We start from the raw sequence: 19,371 nt of genomic DNA, 5'->3' as shown, positions 1-19,371 counted from the left end.
TTACCAACAAACCATCCGTCGTCACATTTTTCCATGACGTCAACAATATCTCCATCTCGGAGTTCCAACTCATCATCATTCTGCGGCACATAGCTATACAGTGCTTGGTAGCTACATCAACAAATCAGAAAGAGGACCAGTGAGCGGCTCCGTTGCTGGCAGGATTTCACAACCATTTATAAATCCCGACATTTACATAATGTTTCCCGTCAGACGATAAAAACATTGTACTGATTATTACTCTAGCAGCTTAGCACTTGAAAAATGAAGACTGACAAGGGTGGGGAGTTACTGCATATCACGAATGATTAATCATTAACCTTAGTTTTCTTTCATTACAATGGCAGACCTTTATTGTCTTCATCCCTCTCTGTCCACTTTACTGCCTTTAAAGTTAACTACTCCCTTTTTGATAACAGGATGATACAGGTAAATTATTAAGAATAATTGACAGTTATTTAGCTCCATGGGCATTAAATTCTGGTCATATACATTAGTGAGCAAAAGGGAACTGTAAAGCCAGGTAACAGACATAGGCAGGTGGGAAGATGTTTTAATGGCTCATGTCTGTGATCTGAGCACGTAGGAGGTTAGGGCAGGAAGACTGTCATTGAGTTCATGCATACTCCGTGCTACGTGCTGAGCTCCTGGCCTACGGAGTGAGACTTTGTCTAAAAACAAAACAAAAGAACAATAATAATAAATCACATTTCCACTGTCACGCTGTTTAACACTGTCACGCTGTCTCAAGCGTTTGAAACCGTAGGGTTCCTTTTCAGGAGACCCCAAAAGCTTTCTAATTCTGCTCCACCCCAACGATAGCCGCAGATAAGGTTTTTATTGACTTGCTCTTTGGCCTAGGACATCTGGCTTGCACTGCTGTGTCCTGATAACAGTGAAGCTTGTTGTGAAACTGACATCAGCTTCGGCATCAAGGGCCAGCTTTGTTCTCACTCATTCCCTTAGCAAATGCTTCCAGGGACTCTCATGGGCACCAATGCCACAGCTCACTATTCATCGTTTCCAAACGCCACAGTAGCACCAGACTCTTGTAAATGAGCCCATCAAATGCCATTTCCAGTAATGTCAGTGAGTCCCAATGTGAGGGGAAGAGCGGCTAGAAACAATCCTGTGGCAATGTCTTCCAGAACCGAGAAGTTTGCTCTGAGTGGCACATCCTAAGACACCTGTTTCCGCTACCTTTCCCCGGCTGTGGAGACTTTGGTGGAAGGATCTGGCTGCCAGAGCAAAGGTCTCTGGTGAGGAATTAAAAGATGGAGGCAGATTTACAGTGGGTAAGTGAATACCTTTTCTCACGTTTCTGTCTTTATTTCCTACCTAACTTACATTCCTACAGCTAACTATCTAATGCATACCTGCACAAACACTTACACTGACCGTCCCCTGAATTTCCACCACGGCCACTTTGCTAGTCCACATTCTGGAAAATAACTCTGCTTGTTTGTAGGCAAACGGTGGAGATAGACTGGAGAAAATCTATACCCTTGTGGCCTTGGTCCCACTTAGGCCTAACGTCCCCAGCAGCTCAGAAACCCTCCAACTGAGATTCTCGGCTGGTGCTGGCACCCCGCTCTCAACAGAGTGCTTCAGATTCTTGTCCCCACTTTCCAAGATGGAAACTTGCTGTGACTAGACTTTAATCGTCCTCCCTGCCAGACCAGAGTCTGTCCCGACTTGCTGTCCTGCCCCTGTTACCCTGTGCAAGCACCCTGTCTCCTGGCCAGGCTGAACCCTCTTCTTCCACTTACAGCTTCTTACTTGTATCTTTTAGTTTTCTCAGCTCTTTCTTTGGCACAAATATGCCTAAGACTCTGCCCTGTCTCCAGTGTCCCTTGATCTCCAGTCCCTCACTCCACCCCATGCATCGTCAAACTTCCTCTTCAGCCTTTCTAAAGGAACATTCCTTATTGTTACACAATTGCCAGTCATTTTTCAAGTTGCCAGAGAGAATGCCGGGTGAGCCTTCTCAATTTGACTCCTGGTCTCGCAGAGGCGGGCAGCATGGCTGACCAGATGCTATGGGCTCTGCTCTATGAAAGGGAGCATTCCTAAGCCTAAGCCTGTTCCTGCTGCCCTTTCTTGTTCTCCTTCACCGTCGATCACTCTTTAGCCCGGCTCTGGGTTGGTCATCTTATAAATTTCCAAGGTTACAAAAAGCTCACTCTGTTCTAGCTAAGACCACATTGACCGACTTCATACCTCCTAACCAGCATCCCTGTCCCTTGTTTCTGAATCCCATCCTCCTCCTGTTACCAGAGTTATTTCCCTAGAATAAAGATGATCAACACACACCTCACTTTAAAGCCTTCAGCGGCTTCCTGGTGTCTGGAGAAGAAAATCCAAACCGATTTCAGCTGCAATCTAGAATCTGGTCCCACCCTAACATCCTAACTTTCATCTCTATCCTCAGCTCCATGAACCATCTGCTAGTCACACAGGCCTTCTTCAGGCTCTCCCATCCACTCCATGCCTTTTACTCAGAGCTGAGCTCAAATTATTTTTCATCTTCTATGGACAGAATTTTCTCCCATTTGTATAAACGATAAGATGTATCCAATATTTTTTTGGATGAATGAGTAAATAAATCAACACTGTTAATTCATTTCAGCTTAGAATTAACTGTTCCTTTTTCTTTGTTCTCCATAGCATTGACATTGAAATTCATTAGCACAACTCTCATTTCCCCTTGTATTAATTCTTTTTTTTCTTTTCTAAGGTTTTGCGAGACAGGGTTTCTCTGTAGCTTTGGAACCTGTCCTGGAACTAGCTCTTGTAGATCAGGCTGGCCTCAAACTCACAGAGATTCACCTGCTTCTGCCTCCCCAGTGCTGGGACTAAAGGCATGAGCCACCACTACCCAGCATGGTCATTAATTCTTTACCCATCTCTCTCCCAGTTGCTCGTGACCTCTTTCATTCACCTACCACCTGTCTTCATTGGCTGACAGGAAATATGGTCTTCCCTAGAAATCCCCAAAGAGGCGGGAATCAATTAGCTCATTTCCCCCAAAGAGCTGCTACGGAGTTGGCCAACCATTTTCCAAAGCAGACAGTCCAACAAGATAAGAACCAAAGTTCTCAGACTGTACTTACAAATCCTGTGAGGGCTGACTCCTGTCTGGGGTGACTCTCCGCTGCTGGGCTTGAGGTTGCTGAGAAACGATTAAAGATGATTTACTGTCAGAGGGGGGTACCTTGTGATGGAAGTCAAGGGGATGAGAGACAGTGCTGCAGTAATGGACAGATTTCTCGGCAATGTTTATGATCTCATTGCAAACTGCTTCCTGTGAGGTGGCCCCGCGATATCCAGAAACCCCCATAAAACAGTCAATGTGGGGACACAAAAAAAAAAAAAAAGAGAAAGGAAGAGATGTGACATTCCAGACGAAGCACGTAAGTCCAGGGAGAAAAACAGAGTTGAAGATCCAGGTTAAAAAAAACAACAACAGAGATTCCAGTAGCGGAGTGCAGGAGGGATCCAGGTAAGCATGGAAAGACAGGTAAGACAGGAATTCGGCATTTAGTATGACTGTTTCTAGGGAAGAGCAGCATAAAAGCCTGTCATTAGTGAGTAACTGCTACAGCTGGAATAATCTCAGGCTAGAAATACAGGAATGAACCCCCGAGTCATGCACTAGAACATTCCTGAATCCCATCTGCAGGCAGAGTGCGACTGTCTCTAAATTCCTCCGCTCCTTTAGAGGCGGAGAGGGTGGCCGAATCCCTGGCTCTACGACAGCAGTGGTGGGCTCTTGAAAACCACAGCGGGATGTTTACCAGGCGTTACTCTGGTCTACACGCTGCAGTCAGTAAGGGTTCTCTTTAGGAAAGCCGCAGTCTTATTCAACAGGCATCTTACCACATAGTTCTTTTCAGATTCTGTGAGATCAGGTCCTGCGCTCAGTGAATGATGAGAAGGCTGTGATCACCAAGCAAATCATAAGGGAGACATTTTAGCAGATGTCACATTGGAAAGGATTCAAAATAAAAGCGTGAGCAAATACACGTACCACACCACCACATTCAGATGACACCAGGAATTTGTGGCCCGTGGCCACTGAGTTTCCATGACAACGTGGAAGATGCACAGGAGAAAATGCAGATGTACAGAGTTAGAAGCAAGCATCCAGCAATGAGATGGGAAATGGGACACATGAGGTGAAAAGGAAAACACAGGGTCCTTAGACTGGCAGGAGAGACACTGAGAAGGGCTGCCTTTAAAAACAGACCTGCTGCCCCCCCCCCTTTGAACCCTTTGATCTTAGTGAGCACGTTTCAAGGGGTGGGGCTGCTGTGTCAAAGGTGGATTCCGATTTTGGGTGACAGGACCGTGAGGGAACCATCAGGACCCACATTGGGGCATTCACAAGGACTACAGTGCTACTGAGATATCCCTGCGTAACTGATGAAGTCTCAAACAAGATCATATGCCTCCAAAGAATCTGCACATGACACAGTCAGGTGAGCTATGGAATGAATCCCAGCTTGTTTCTAGATGCAGAGCAAAGTGTCATCGCCAGCCCAGGTGACATGTGGTGTTGCTATGGAATTGAGGCCACGCAGACCTTTCTTTGAAGCTGGGCTCTCACAAAGAGGTCAAGTCTCTGTTGGAAGACAGATAGGAAACACTTTCTCCAGAGAGGGTTCAATTCTAAGCTCTAGGAAGTCTCTCTGAATAAACACTTGGAAGTCCACCTCTGGAGATGCCCTCCAGGTAACGTTTAATAACCGCAGCAGCTGACTGCAGCCCCACAATCTTTCAGAAGGGCACCCGGAAATCTTCTGTGCAGCACACACTTGCTTCAGAGAGACAGTGGGGTCACACGGGCCATGCAGCGTCTCCTGGCCTCGGCCTCTATCCTGCTTGGCCTCTTCCACCTTCACACCGCCACCCTCCCCTATCCTGGTAAAGGTGTGCCAAATGACATAGTCACCCGTGACTGCACCCCCAAACCAGGAGGCAGCAGGGTGTGCTAACCATACTGCTCTCTAGAAAAGCATGCTCAGAGAGAAACAGGGCAGCCCAGCCTCAGGACCACAGCTGGGGAGAGGTGAACTGCTTAGCTGCTCTATCGGTTCTACCACACCACCTCTCTTGCTCATCTCCGCCGTAGATGTCTTCACCCTGCAGTGGGCCCAGCAGAACGACAGCTATACCAGGCATCACTCTCTTACACTTGGTGTTGTTTGTTTTAGCGTCAGATTTTTTTTTTAGCTTTATTTACTTTTATGGTATATGCATGCATGTTTTGCCTGCATGTATGTCTGTTTACCATGTACATTCGATGGACATGGCAGCCGGAAAAGGTCATCAGATTTCCTTGGAATTGGAGTTAGAGACAGCTGTTAGCCATGATCTGGGCGCTGGCAACTGAGTCAAGGTCCTTTGGAAGAGCAGTCAGTGTTCTTAACTGCTGAGTCATGTCTCTAGCCACCCCCCACCCCACGCCTGTTTTTGAGAAGCCCTACAACTTCTCTAAAATCCTTCCTAGCCTCAACCATTCAAACCTCCTCCTTGGACTCTACTCCAGCAGCACAGAAATGGCAGACAAAACTACAGGGCCCTTCAGGCTGCTCCTTTGATGTCTCGGGACCTGCTGGCCTTTGCCAGGGGCTGGAGTCGACTTTGTGCTTCAATCACCATCCCCCTGCCTCTGCACCAAGGCTTCCAGGTCACAGGAAAGGAATGGACATTTCCAAACACTTGCTATGTGGGCATTCAGAACAATGCCGCTAACTCTGGGCGCCTTGTGTGGGGGATACTGATAGATTGTGACTTGACAGAAGGGGCAGGTTTTTAAAGTGAGCGTCATCCAACCACAGAAATGACTGTCTGAGAGACGGTGGCATCATCTCCATGAGCTAGCCAGGGTGTTGATGAGCAGTTTGTCTAAAATCCCGCTGGATGTTGGTTTCCCCCAGGACCCTACTGAAGCACAGACTCTGACTTTGTCATCTGGCTGTGTCAGGCACTGGCCACTGCTAGCTGCTGGTGCGGATCGTTCTGGTTCTCAGCCTGACTTTGCAAAGCAAGGTTGTAGAGGACCTCAAGTGAGATTCTCTGGCCTCGGTGTGACAAGACTGGTCTGGGTCATACCTCATGAAAAACAAAAGTTCTCATTAAAACCAAAAGTCCAAAATCCTGTTAGTGGTCTGATAACCTCAGGCCAGACGCAGAGAACTCTTGGGTTGGTGACCACAGCTTAGAAAAGCCCCTAGCATCTTTCGGTCAACCCAGTCCCAAAGCTGTAGCTGGAATCAATCACCTGGCCAACAGTGCTGCTCCAAAGAGGATCTTGGAACCAAATGCCAACAGAGCTGCTCTTTTATAAACACATGGAGGTCCAACAGCTCACACCTCACTTCTTACCTTTACTAACTTTTGACTAGGAGGGAATTTTACGACCCAGTGAAGACTGGGGCCTTATACAAAGCCTGTGAACACAAGAGCTGAGCCCCTGTATGGCTCACATGCCACCCCCTCATTCAGGCTGAGAAGGCTGACATTACCTTATCAACACCCAAATCCTACCTTTTCTCAAAATGGACACTGACCTCTCTCCCCGCTTGTGTAAAGCGATCTGGGCACCATAAAAGACAGCATCTGACAGTAACCCAAGGGACCACAGTACGAGAGGGCTATCAGTATCTCAGTTAGCAGCTCCTCTCGTCTCTAGCCATACCCAAAGCAGAGCATAGTCACCATCTGAGCTTTAACATCCGGAGAGTAGAGACAACACCATTCCCGAGAGGTAGGGAGGACGGGGCTCCCCACTTAGTGTTGGATAAATGAAGGAAGTAGTCAAGGTAAACACGATCAGGTTCGGTTTCCCTGTTTAGATTTAATGGAGCATCTCACACAGCTGGAATGTAAACGGCTGGGGAGAGAGGGAGCTCTCACGGAGCTGGAAACCACTGATACCCATTACCTGGACCAGCCCTTCACTTGGAAAGCTGTTTATCCTCAGAGGACATTTTCCCCTCTAGGTACAAGGTCGTACCTTTCCTGTTCCACCTCCCACAGTCCTCCTCAGCCTGGGCTGTCAGTGAGGCACCAACAGTCGGAAGTGGCTGTGAGCGCAGGAGACACAGTGGGAGGGAAAATGCTACGGATGCAAAAGTAGACACTGGCTTCCAAAAATCTTGTGAATATACTGGGTTAAAGGGTATAGGCTATTAAACTAACTCGTTCACTGCGTTTCACTACGGCTGCTAGGAAATCTTGGACTGCATATGAGCTTCACATTCCTTCCGCTGGCAGCGCCCTCCCTCAGGGCGTCAGTCTGGCCTTCCGTAAGCCTAAGAGTAGATACATGTTCTCATCAGGACCCAGCCGGTGCTAAGAATAAAGAGAGCATTAGCTCATGCTATGTACATCTTGGATTCTGAAGTCACATTCCGGCTTTCCATCTGCTTGGAAAAACAGCAACCAGTCCAACGTGCAAGGTGTGTGCGTGCACACACTCAAGCAGGCACACACTGCACTCCTTCCACCTCCTCACCAAGCATAAGCAGGAACTAGTTGCTGAGCCAGAAACTGCTTTCTCTGGACTCCCATAAGCTGCCTCCAAGCTAGGGTGCTCTTTCCGTTCTCCCCAAGAATGTTGTGTGTGGCCTTGCTCTGCTTCCCTGTTGTCTGTCTTTAGCCGGTAGTCTGTCAGAAACCTGACCTTAGCTTCTCTGGAGCTGATAATCCCCTGTGGACCCAGAAAGCACCTGGTGCTCGGGCAGTTACTTAGCATCCTGTTCCAGCTCTGGGGTGTGTGCCAAAGACTAAAGTCCAAAATAAGCTACACACACACTAGAGAACCCTGAAGGAATAGATGGGAGAGACACGCATCTGCTGTGTGGCCTGGGTCCCCACACGAACATTAGGAATCTGCTGTTCTGTTGACCGGCCACTGGACCTGAGTCTCTGAGATGGCACTGCTCTATTATGCCCTGTGTCTCCTCAGATTCCACCCTACATCATGACAACCTACACTGGCCTCCTAATGGGACAGCAAACAACCTGAGCTCGCAGACACTGACCATCTTTTGAGTAAAGACTTCAAATTCCAAAATAAAACAATAGGGCTGTGCATGATTCATAGTGTTGGTTTGGGCTCTAGCTCTGTGACTGGGGTGTGCCCATCGCATCAATTAATAATTAGGAATGGGCAGCAGTACTGGCATGCTCAGAGGAGGCAGTCCTTTTATTAGATCACAGCCTCTAGACCTAGATCAAGAGCTCACGTCTGTAAATGCGGAAGGTGAGGTGTTGACCCAGGAATGCGATACAAGACTCATGGAACATGGGCAACTCTGTCAGCGGAGTGGGGAGGCCTGCCAGACTCAAGCTCCTGGGTTTCTGTCCCAGGAAACCTCCAGAGAACCAGCCAAGAGGCTTCTGGCTTCACGGAGTCCTCCTACAACATCACACGAGAAAAAGATGGTAATTTCACTATAAATTGACAATTTATAGCTAGCTATTGACAATTACTGGGGCTCCTCACGGCTTAGACAATCTCCTTGCAGACTACCCATGGGACAGCACACCGACTTCTTGGAATCTGAATCTGTTTCTAAGGCTCAGCGGTACTCAGTCTTCTCAGCCAAACTTAGTCTGCCTTCCCCATTTCTGTCATATGAGGGGAGATGGCAGGCATATAGCTCAGGTATGAGGAACTGGAAGGCAGTCCCAAAACACCTCATGCCTTTTCCTTCACCACACAAGAGAATAGAGGGAGGCATTAATGTGCCAAGTACAAACCCCATGTTTTCTAACTCTTTTTTTTTAATTAAAATTACACGGTGTTATGTGAAAGAGGGCAAGTGTCAAGAGCCAGTTCTCTTTCCACCCCATGGTCCAGGGGATCGAACTTAGCTTATCGGGCTGAGTGAGTCAAAGAAAAACATTTCCCATCTTTGTGTGGTGTGTGTGCGCGTATGTGTGTGTGTGAGCATGATCTTAATGTTTCTAACTGCCCTTTGATCTTACAAGTCACATCTCGAGTTTCCCGTCCGTTTCTGATTTCCATTCTCCAGCCAGGCCCCTGCCTTTGTTCTTAGCCTTCTGGGGACAGACTTAGTTCCCAGTGGTTACCATTGCACATCTTTCTGTCTCCAGCTAAGTTGGTACTCTCCTTTCTGTAATCCTCCTGCCTCTACTTCCTGAGTTCTGGGATCACAGGGATGTGGGGATTGATTTAGAGATTCGGTGAGGTTTTTCAGAAACATCAAGCACTCTTATACACAAATCCAGATTCCAGTCACCAAACTGCTTCTCGCGTGGGGATGGCCGAGATTTCCCACATGACCTCCACCTTGACTTTCTAGACTGGTTGTTCTACACGATAATTAGCCAAAATTACACTGAACAGAATTCAAGAACATGCCAGTTAAGGCTGAGCTGCTGGGTGTTTTCTGTGTGTACCTATGTGTGTGTACCTTTGAGTGACAAAGTTGTCACTCAAAAACCAATAAAAGGAAAGTATTTCCCGGTGGTGAAGCCATACAGATCTATAATGAAGCCCAGACGTAGCATTTTATATGGTCTTTCTCATTTCAACTGAGATTCACTTGGGATCCCATCACAGAATACCAGCTGAAAGGAAGTTCAGTTCCCACGCTGCATCTTTTGTTTATAGACAGGGAAGTTGTCCGGGAAGGAGGTGTGACTCACCCACAGACACTCAGCCGACTAATGGCAGAGCCAGAACCAGAGCCTGGAGACCAATGCTCTTCCCTGCTTCCCCTGAAGTCCCTGGCACTGATTTATCCCTTCTGTTGCTCAGAGACAACAAACCTAAAACATAAGTAGCCAGCCCAAAGAGAAAACATTCTGACAGTATAAACGACCAAGACGTCAGAGCACCTTCCGCAAGAGTACACACATCCGGACAGTTGGGATGGGGGCAGGTGACCCAGGGGAAGGAAAGCAGCAGAACAGGGACTGACTGGCAATGGTCAAGGGACAGCAAGGAAGATGGCTTCTGTACTATTCAGAGTGTGGTGACTGCTGGAGGCACAGACAGACATAGGCCAAGCTACGGTCACAGTCTCCTTGGCAAGATCCCATTGATCTATTACCTGCAGGTACACCCAAAGCTTGCTGAATCTAGGAACATACCCTTCTTTATATATACTTTGTACTTCCCACCTCTGGGCCTTTGGCCGTCAATCATCATCCCATTGTATCTATGGGAAAACTCCCTATTCTTTAAAGCCCACAACCAATGCTACTTACAATCACCTGGCTCCTCCTAAGCTTATCATGTCTACCCATCTTGAGCTTCCGGGTTAGACCTCTGCGTCTCTCTCTTCTGCAGTGTAAGTACTTGTGAGCAGGGCTGAGTCCCAGTCAACAGCATAAACTCTTCTAGTTCTGCTCAACTAGTTTTTAATCTGTTCTTTCATTTAACGAATATTAACTGAGCACATTCCCTATATCAAGTGTCGTGGTCCCTGGCTGTAGGGCCTTAATGCTCACAGGGACACAGGCCTGCAAGGGCATTTGAGCAACGGCATGCTCACGGGGATAAGGCTCAGCGCTCTTTAGCCAGCCGTGCTCACGGGGATAAGGCTCAGCACTCTTTAGCCAGCCGTGCAGAAGTAGCCAGAAAAGCTTCCTGGGAAAGGTAGGGTCTCTAGGAAGCTGAGAAGGACAAGCAGGAACACATCCAGGCACTAAAGCTGGGGAGACTTTGGAAGATGAGGCTGCCTTGTGGTCTAAACGGCCATTTCACGAGGGAGCCTTCCAAGCCTGGGAGGAAAGACTTCCCTGAGGGGATGTCTGCAGTGACGTCCAAGGCTTTCAGCTCCCGTGGCACTCAGCACACTGCTGGATACCAGACAGTTAAAGAAAGAGTAAATGACCACAACACCTTGGGCTGCCTTTTCACTTATCGCTCTGTTTACTGGTCAGATGCTCAGTCAAGTCCCTTAGTCCAATAAAAGTGCAAACGGAACCCAGGGCTCATTAAGGGGAAGAACGGCTGGCAAGTTTCTCGATACTGGAATGTATTTACCCAAACAAGTAACACAGACTGAGGTCATGTCCTGACAGGGCCACCAGAGAACAGATGATGAAGTCATCTTTAGCATGCCTGTCAGTCAAACAGGCCCCAAGAGGATGGAGTCTCTTATGAAGGACCCATCCCCAGAGCTGCCTTGCGTGAAGTGAGGCTGAAAAGAACTTGCCTACATAACTGTCCTTTGTGAGTCCATCAGTTCTGAAAAGGAGCCAACCAGACCATGGCTCCCACACACCCAGAGGGAAAGGGCTTGTGCCAGGATGCAGGAGGAAGGGAGGGAGCAGGAAGTGATACACCTGGTGTCCAGAGACTCGCCAGGAAGGGAGAACCAGTCCTCAACAAGCCTGGCCTTCCAATCAACACAATCTTTGGTGTTGCCGGCAACTCCATTCCTGCCCTTGGTAGGAAGCAGGAAGTGTGCACCCTGAACCTTATTGGTGCTTCAGGACTGTGCGCACTTCCTGTACACACTGAGTCCTGGACCAGGCTGCGGTGATGACTCACCCCTGGCAACCAGGAGGGCTCCACACACCTTAGGTTGATCTGGGGCCCACTCCTCTGTCAACATTTCATTCTTTATAGCCAGTGACTTCACAACCTCTTCCAGTGAGCTAGTCGTTTCTCTGAATCAGACAGACACTTTTCTTTAGGGTACACAGCTCAGGAACACCTGCCCCAGAGCCCTGTGCTTACTAAGAGATGGAGCGATCATGTACAGCAGCCATAGCAGGAAACCCTTGTCCAAGAGACTGACCATATGCCAAGTACCCTATTGATGGTCGCTATTTTATTAATCATCATAACAGCCTTTCAGGGAGGGATGGACTGTCTGTTTCTACCCCTACTTTATACATGAGCAACTATGGCAAGGGCAGGGTGGGGGTGCAGTGTTAACTTTCTGTAGTCTAAGTCCAGTCCATATAAAAGCTAGCACACACTTGATTACCCTTGATGATCTCCACTCCAGACACACCGGCACATGGAGGTCTGACCTGGTATGTCTTATGCCTCTGTGTTTCCATTATTAGTCTGGTAACAGAACTATGTCTGCCACTGTCGCTGGGTATGTGCTCCACAGGAAAGGGATTTAACAACCTCTGAACCCTACCCATAAACCATACAATTCAAGTAGCTCAATAAGCAAACAGAGCTACAAGGGGAAACAGGACCGAAGGTGTGAAGGAGCAGCACAGTCAGCTGTAGATACTATATACAACAGATGATCAACAGCTTGCAGACAGCTTTAGGACAGCACTTAGTTCTATTGAGCGTCTATAATGCCCAGTCTTAGATCACCTAAGACAGTAGTTCTCTCTTCTTTTTACAAAGTTCTTGTGCTTAACTTGTATGCATTATTTCAAGGAATTTTCTGGACCAAGCTAGGAGAGGTTATCTTCATATCAGAAGTCAGAAACTGAGTCTCTAAGAGGGTGAACAATTTCCATAATGGTAATTAGATGGAGCTGATACTCAAATCTGGTTACTATGGAAATGTTGTTCAAAGTCCTTGACTCTCTGGGCACTAAAAAACATAAGCAAAAATGAATAATGATCTGTCTAGTTATCAAATTAATGTCCCTTCAAAACACTCTAAGTCTCCCTCAGCTTATATGCTGAAATCTTTGTAGTTCACTTAGAAGAACCATCATTCAATCAAAACCTCAGTGACCCCCCAGCACATCAGAAGCCCCTCCATCCTGCATCCTCCCATCTCTGAAGAACCAAAATGTCCCTGCTCACTGTAAACACGGCCCTTTGGTCCCACACAAACACAAAACGAGACACAGACCTGACAAAACTGAGCACCATGAGTTATGGAAACAGTGCATCTCACAAGAAAAGCACACCACATCACACCGAAGCCTGGTGTTCTCAGCTGTGTTAGTCAAAGCAAACCAACGACAATCTCTAGGACGTGAATGAGACACAAGGAAGGCGTTCCTGCTCGTGGGGCTTTTGTGCCAGGGTAGCAGGTGTCAATGGAGGAATACTTTCAAATCACCTCAAGAAGCTAGACTACGTTTTCCTGAATGATCCCCAACCAACACCCTAGTCCACAGCTCCTCCATTCCCTCTTGGCCATCCCTTTATTTCTAAGGCAAGCAAACAGATCTCTCAAGCACCCACTTGGCCTCGGTTAATGGACCAGGGGTGAGATATCTGGTATGTTCCACCATGCCAAGCAAGAGGCCAAGGCACCAACCGGTCATGCTTCAGGCCTACCTGGCTTACACCACTCTGAGCAGCCTTCCTGTCAGCCTCGACACCTCTGTGAAGCTCTGGTGGCCCAGCCTCCCATGTTGGGAAAGGGCTACCCAGAGGCTTGAAGGATTGGCTGTCACCAGGAGTGTGGAACTCTGAGAGTCTCTGCTCAGAACTCAGGCACCTGACCACGTCTGAAGGTTTCAAGCAGCTCTTCTTAGAGATCTTGGGTCCACCAGGGCATCTCTCACCTGCCTCGCTCTCTGCTTTCCTCTCATAAGGTCCATCTTCTCGCCAGGTCTGTCTCTTGCTCTGGCTGCTAAAGGCATCACTAAGCTCTGAGATGACCCTATCAGAGTTTCCAAGTGGTGGCTGAGAGAAGCCATCTGGGTGGATGTGAATACCACCATCTCCATTGACGTGAAGAGGAGCCTGGGTACTGGGTGCCAGGGAGGAGGCTCTGTGGGGTGGAGGCAGGGCCAGTGGGGAAAGCACTGAGCGCAATGTGGAGTGATCTGACAGACTTGAATAGGGGAGGCTGAGTGGCAAGGAGGGACGGGCCCTTGCTGACAAGGCCAAGTGGTCCGTGTCATATACAGAAGCCTCAGGCAGAGGAGGCAAGGGTGGTGTCATGGCCAGAGAACGCCTGCCCGGGACCCCAACAGTCAGCGAGATCCACTCAGAGGTGATGGCGTGCATCTCAGGGGACAGGGCTCGGCGGGAGTGGGGCAGTGATGAAGGGGCTGGCATGATGAGCTTGCTGTGACTAGTACACTTGAAAAGAAAGAAGCAAAGGTAAGAGTGTCAGCATAAAGGAGAAGGGAGGAACCACAAGCGGCATAAAGAAGAACGAAACAGAGAGGATGAGCAGGACACCCCAGTGTCCAAAACAGAAACCTGGTGAGGCTGGGAGAGAAACCTCCTAGTGGCTGAGTGTGTACATGAGTGCGTGCAAGCAGGGTGGAGAGGAAAGGCAAGTGGCAGAGAGATGGGACAGTTGTGGGTAGTGCTGGCCTGCTTTGCAGAGTCCCATTCCAGAGGAAAGCACTGGAAGTGCCCCACCCCAGCCAACTAAACCATTTCTGCAGCCACCGCCCTGACCCAGAACTGCAGGCTTAGAGGGACAGCCTCTGTCCAGGCCCCTTCTTCAGCTCTGCAGGGTTCTACAGATAGAAGCATGAATTGTGTGGTCATTTTGTATTACAATTACTCTTGGCCACAGTCGAGTGAAAATTCCCCATGCTCTTACAGAGCAGAATGCCCGCTCCAGTCTCACAGTTTCTCATGGGAGAAGGCAGAACGCATTTCCCACCGTTTAGGAAAGCCCCTCTAGTGCTTTAAACCAAGGGCTCTCTGTTGTGTCAGTGACCAGTATGTGGAGGGAAGGAAGTGAGAGAGGACCAGAGAAAAGAGACACCATGGCTTCACCGAGTCCCACAGTTTCCAGCCATCCTCCGATTTCATTCCACAGGATGCCACCCTACCGTATTTCTCTTGAACTCAGAGTTCTTGTTTTCCTTGGTTTGGACAAAGTGGGCATCATTTAGGATTACATTTCCAACCACTATGCTCATAATTAATGTTCAGAAAAAAAACATGCTACTAAGGCTATAAACTACTCACTCCCTTTTGACCTGCAGAGACTGATACATTGAAGGTTTCTTTCTCAACTTGGGTCCAGTGAACGCATGCAAAGGCACTCTGAATCTGGTCTACATGTCTAAGATGAGAACATGGAATTATCTCCCAACCCCTCATCTGTAAGCCAATCCTGATGGTCAGACAACACTGCAAAGAGAAACACGCTGGCCATACAGGGGCAGCCATCCACACCGCCAGCTTCACAGGGATGCACAAAATGATGTCTCTTGTTTTTTGTTTTTTTTTTCCCCCTCTCGCCTCACCCCCACAGTAATTATCTTAAACTCTTCCCTTCCATTCAGATACTTAAGAGTGCTAGGAAAATTTCATAAGCATGTATGAAAATAACCCCCACACTGCCCTGATCAAGGCGGTTCCTTTTTAGAGCCATCTGAGAGTCATCCCCAAGGGGGCGGCTGTGTGCCATCGACACAGCTGAAGATGAAAACTCCAAAGCTGAGGATGTAAGCTTAGATACCTGTGGGCTCGCAGTGGCACTGCGACTTGGGGAGGAAGAATAAGGCAGGTCGATGTAATCCACCGGGTTTTTCACCAACGGCCTCTTAAGCACATCCACATAGGTGATGGGGAAGATGCCTTGGCGGGACGTCCCAGGAATCCTCCCTTCGTACCAGTTCTCATCCACCTGTCGGAGCAGTGTAACCCTCTCACCCTGTAAGACACAGCCAAGCAAGAGTCCCTGCACCACCACACCACAGCCTGGATGAGGTCCCTGCCTGCATCCTACACTACCCTGTATCCTTCATCACACTCTATCCTCAGGAGAGCCATCTCTATTGGCCATGGATGAAGTACTCGGGTGGGAATGCTAACACTGTAGCGCTCCCTTAACCAGGGAGGTTAAGCATTTCAGTAAAGAGCTCAGAAGTATGCCCTCAAGCAGGAAGGCAACTGTAGTGTCTTAGGCTCCTTTAGAACAAAGCAGTCACACACAGTCTTCATCTGCAAGGCAAAGGCTTCAGAGGGTTGTATTTGGGGCTGTTCTTTAGCATTACACAGCTAATATATGATGTCTAAGATACCATAAATACTGGTTTGAATGGGTGAGATCAGTGTGGTTAAACTCTGACTTGTGTTATTTAAAAACACAAAACCAACTGAACAAACAAAAATATGGGAACCAACTGAACAAACAAAAATATGGGGGATGGAGAGATGGCTCAGCAGTTTAGAGCACTGACTGCTCCTCCAGAGGACCTGGGTTTGGTTTTCTCAGAATCCACATGGTGGCTCTCAACCCTGTGTAACTCCAGTTCTAGAGAAACCAATAGCCTCTTCTAGCCTTCACAGGGACTTCACCTATGTGGTACACATGCAGGCAAAACACCCATATACTTAAAATAAAAATAAATAAAACCTCATCTCAGAAGAGCTTCTGATTCCCCTTATTACAAATTTTGATCAATTCACTGTGTTCTTAAGGCTACAGATTGGCACTCTATAGCAACACCATATTCCCTAGATAACAGCACCATTCAAAGGCCCCAAAGCCAGGATGAAACATGTAGCTTACCTTTCGGAAGGACATTTCTACTTGTGTATCACCATTAAAATTAAACTTAGCAATGGCTTCTCCATATTCCAAAACCTGCACAGGTGCCAACTTCCTGGGCTGAGCCTTCTCAGCTGGAGGAAGAAGCTGAGAACAGAAAGAAAGCGAAAAAGAAGGGCAAGGAGAGGAATGGAAGGGAAGAAAACACAAGGGCACGGTGAGAAAATGGCATCTTAGCTGTGGCTGGGCTCTTTGTGAGAATGGAGCTGCAGGCTACAATACCTCGATGTAGGTGCGTGGGAAGATTCCCACCCGGCCATGGTGTTCACCTTCGTACCAGTTCTGATCAATCTGTTTGTAGATGTAAACAATGTCTCCCTTCTGCAGAGGCAGCTCCCTGTTGACAGAAGGTCATTGCCTTTTAGCAGGTGTTTCAAAATGTGCACTTGGTGAAGATACTTCAGTTTTACTGAGTAAAATAAGACTTGGCAAAGAGTCAAAGGGGATGTGGTGATTTGAATAGAAATGGCTCCCCATAGACTCATGTGTTTGAATGCCTGTTCCATAGGGAGTGGTACTATCAGGAGGTGTGGCCTTGTTGGAGGAAGTGTGTCACTACTGAAACAGGCTTTGAGGTCTCATATGCTCAAGCTACGCCTAGTGTTGTTCATAGTCTCCTGCTGCTTGTGGATCAAGATGTAGAACTCTAAGCTCCTTTTCTAGCACCATGTCTGCCTGCATGCTGCCATGTTTCTCACCACGACAACAATGAACTAAACCTCTGGAACTGTAAGCCAGCCCCAATTAAATATTTTCCTTTATAAAAGCTGCCATGGTCATGGTGTCTCTTTACAGCACTAAAACTCTAACTAAGGCAAGGGATAAAGTTACAGAAGGTGGAAGGCTCCATACTTGGAAGTGAGAACTCCAATTGTCAAGAAATTATATCATACTGGGCATTTTTCTAATCTTTTGTGGGATGAGTGTCAACATACAAACTTACTAGCACTAGAAAGTGCTCAGAGGCCTTATTAGTTTGCTGTAATTTTCTTAATACATTTTTTTTGGGGGGGGGGATTCTGGAGCCCAGCAGTCTTGACTGACATTTATTCAATAGTGAAATGTCTGCCTTTGGATACTTTCACTGCCTCAGCTAGACGCGCCTGAACCATTTCAGGCTATGACATTCTGGCATCCAATCACTCACCCATTCAGCCTTCTGGCCCCTACTTCACCATCCCATCTCCATCAGCCTACGCTAGACAGCTCTGAAGTCAGGCAGAGCTGAGTTCAAAGATCTACTAGTTCTGGGACAAGAGGCTCGAGCTCTCAGTGACACTGCTCCTTTGTCTGACCACAGCACCTAAACCAAAGCTGGAGACTGCAACTGTAAACTGTAGACGGAACACCCAACACAGTGCATGTTCTGTAGTCATGCCTTCCTTCTCAACGTGGAAAACGGGAAATAAAAATGGATGCCCTTTTCAAAAGCTGTCTGTATCTTTCCCAACTAGTTCCCACACATCTCCTCATTTGCCTCAGCTGTGATAGTATTCATATCTAATAAAGACTTCTTTTGTTTCCCGGAGGAAAAAAATAAAATTATATCATTATATATTATATCAATATATATTATCATTATAAACAAAATGAAACAACAAAATTATAACTTGACATTTTCTTGAATTAAAAAGAAAAATGTCTAAATAATTTTCATTTTTGCACCACGCCAACATCACGAGAAGGTCTCTCACTGGAACTGGAGGGGACGTGCCAGTTTTGCAGTATGACAGGGAGCCAGCCCCACATGAGGGATGCTACCTAAACATTTGGGAAACCTATAAAATGTTGGCTGTGATCTGGAGAAAAGCATCTGAGGAGGCTTTTGTGGATCTTGTGTTGGAAGACTGGTTCTAATCCTGAATAAGTCCACGAAAAGGATTTCATCTTCGTGAAAAGGAATGGCTCTGGATGCACTTTGTCAAAGCCTTCTCCCTGTCTAAGTATCCTGCAGTGTGGCAGAGGCGAGATCTGATGGCCCCGCTGTTAAGCAGAGAACCACCACCCTGAGACAGATGAACATAGGTAAGTCTGTACTTGTGACCGACAGAGACAACAGGGCTCCTGTGGCTCATGTCCTCCCTATCCTACCTGCAAGGTGACAGATTCAGGCTTCAAACCCGGCACCTTGGTACCCAGGTACCTATTGCACCTGACCTCTTCCCACAGAAGGGCTCTGTTTGCTTATTTAGGTGGAGCTTGGTCTGATGCAGCTCTTCGATGGAAAGAACCAGGCACTCGTCCCTAGGAAAGTGGTTCACCAGTGCCTTCCCTCGGCTCCCACAGATCCACATGCTAGTGAAGAGTGCTGGGATTAGCAGCACAAGACGCTTTCAAACATGTACAATCTTTTGTTGCTGCAGTGCAACCTCGTCACCTGCAAACTTCCAGGTCCTCCCCCATCATACAACCGTCTCATAATGTCTTATGCTTATGGATGGGAACATATTCATAACTATCTATCCTGGGCTATACACAAAACACTACAGATGGGACATAAAGATGTTTTCTAGAAGGTTGTCATATGTGTGGCCCCAAGTATAGGGAGACAAAACCTGGTTGACTTTGTTGAATCAAATAGCCCCAGAGCAGAGTTTGTTTTTTAAAGGAACACACTGAAAATAATCCTGTCTGTGAATCTGGAATTTACTCTTTCTACTAAGTTCTATTGATTTTATTATAAAAACAGCATATCATGATGAGAACACGAGCCGGGAGAAAGGAACTGCTCTCTGGCATTAGCAGTATTAATAAATGGTGACAATCTTGTGGACCTCAAGTCTTCTTACATCTTCTATCTAATAGGGGGGACACCAAACTTTTAAAATGGAATCTATGAAACAATATCACCCAAAGTCTCAATCTAAAGAAAAAATATTATCTCTTTGATTAATCTGCAAATTAATTCATATATCTTCAT

The 19,371-nt window shown here is 47.3% G+C and overlaps 1 protein-coding gene across 50 annotated transcripts in view; it reads right to left on the bottom strand.

Annotated features, from left to right (window-relative positions):
• Sorbs1 (sorbin and SH3 domain containing 1) overlaps positions 1-19,371 on the bottom strand; it is a 223,662-nt gene that overhangs the window by 4,912 nt on the left and 199,379 nt on the right. For 24 of the 50 annotated variants that reach the window (XM_041661077.1, XM_041661089.1, XM_041661091.1 and 21 more), the window contains 5 exons: positions 16,674-16,788; positions 16,413-16,538; positions 15,357-15,551; positions 3,114-3,172; positions 5-111 (listed from right to left, as the gene is read on the bottom strand). In XM_041661077.1, the coding sequence (XP_041517011.1) occupies positions 5-111; positions 3,114-3,172; positions 15,357-15,551; positions 16,413-16,538; positions 16,674-16,788 (602 nt within the window). Of the gene's footprint in view, positions 1-4; positions 112-3,113; positions 3,305-3,879; positions 3,940-13,258; positions 14,012-15,356; positions 15,552-16,412; positions 16,539-16,673; positions 16,789-19,371 lie in introns of all 50 variants that reach the window. The other 26 variants (XM_041661055.1, XM_041661065.1, XM_041661066.1 and 23 more) reach the window with 5 other exon arrangements.

The sequence above is a fragment of the Microtus oregoni genome, unplaced genomic scaffold (assembly GCF_018167655.1).
Source record: "Microtus oregoni isolate MIOR12 unplaced genomic scaffold, Mior012 000012F_ref0000307, whole genome shotgun sequence".
Lineage (NCBI taxonomy): Eukaryota > Metazoa > Chordata > Mammalia > Rodentia > Cricetidae > Microtus > Microtus oregoni.
This window is presented reverse-complemented; position numbering and strand designations above follow the sequence as displayed.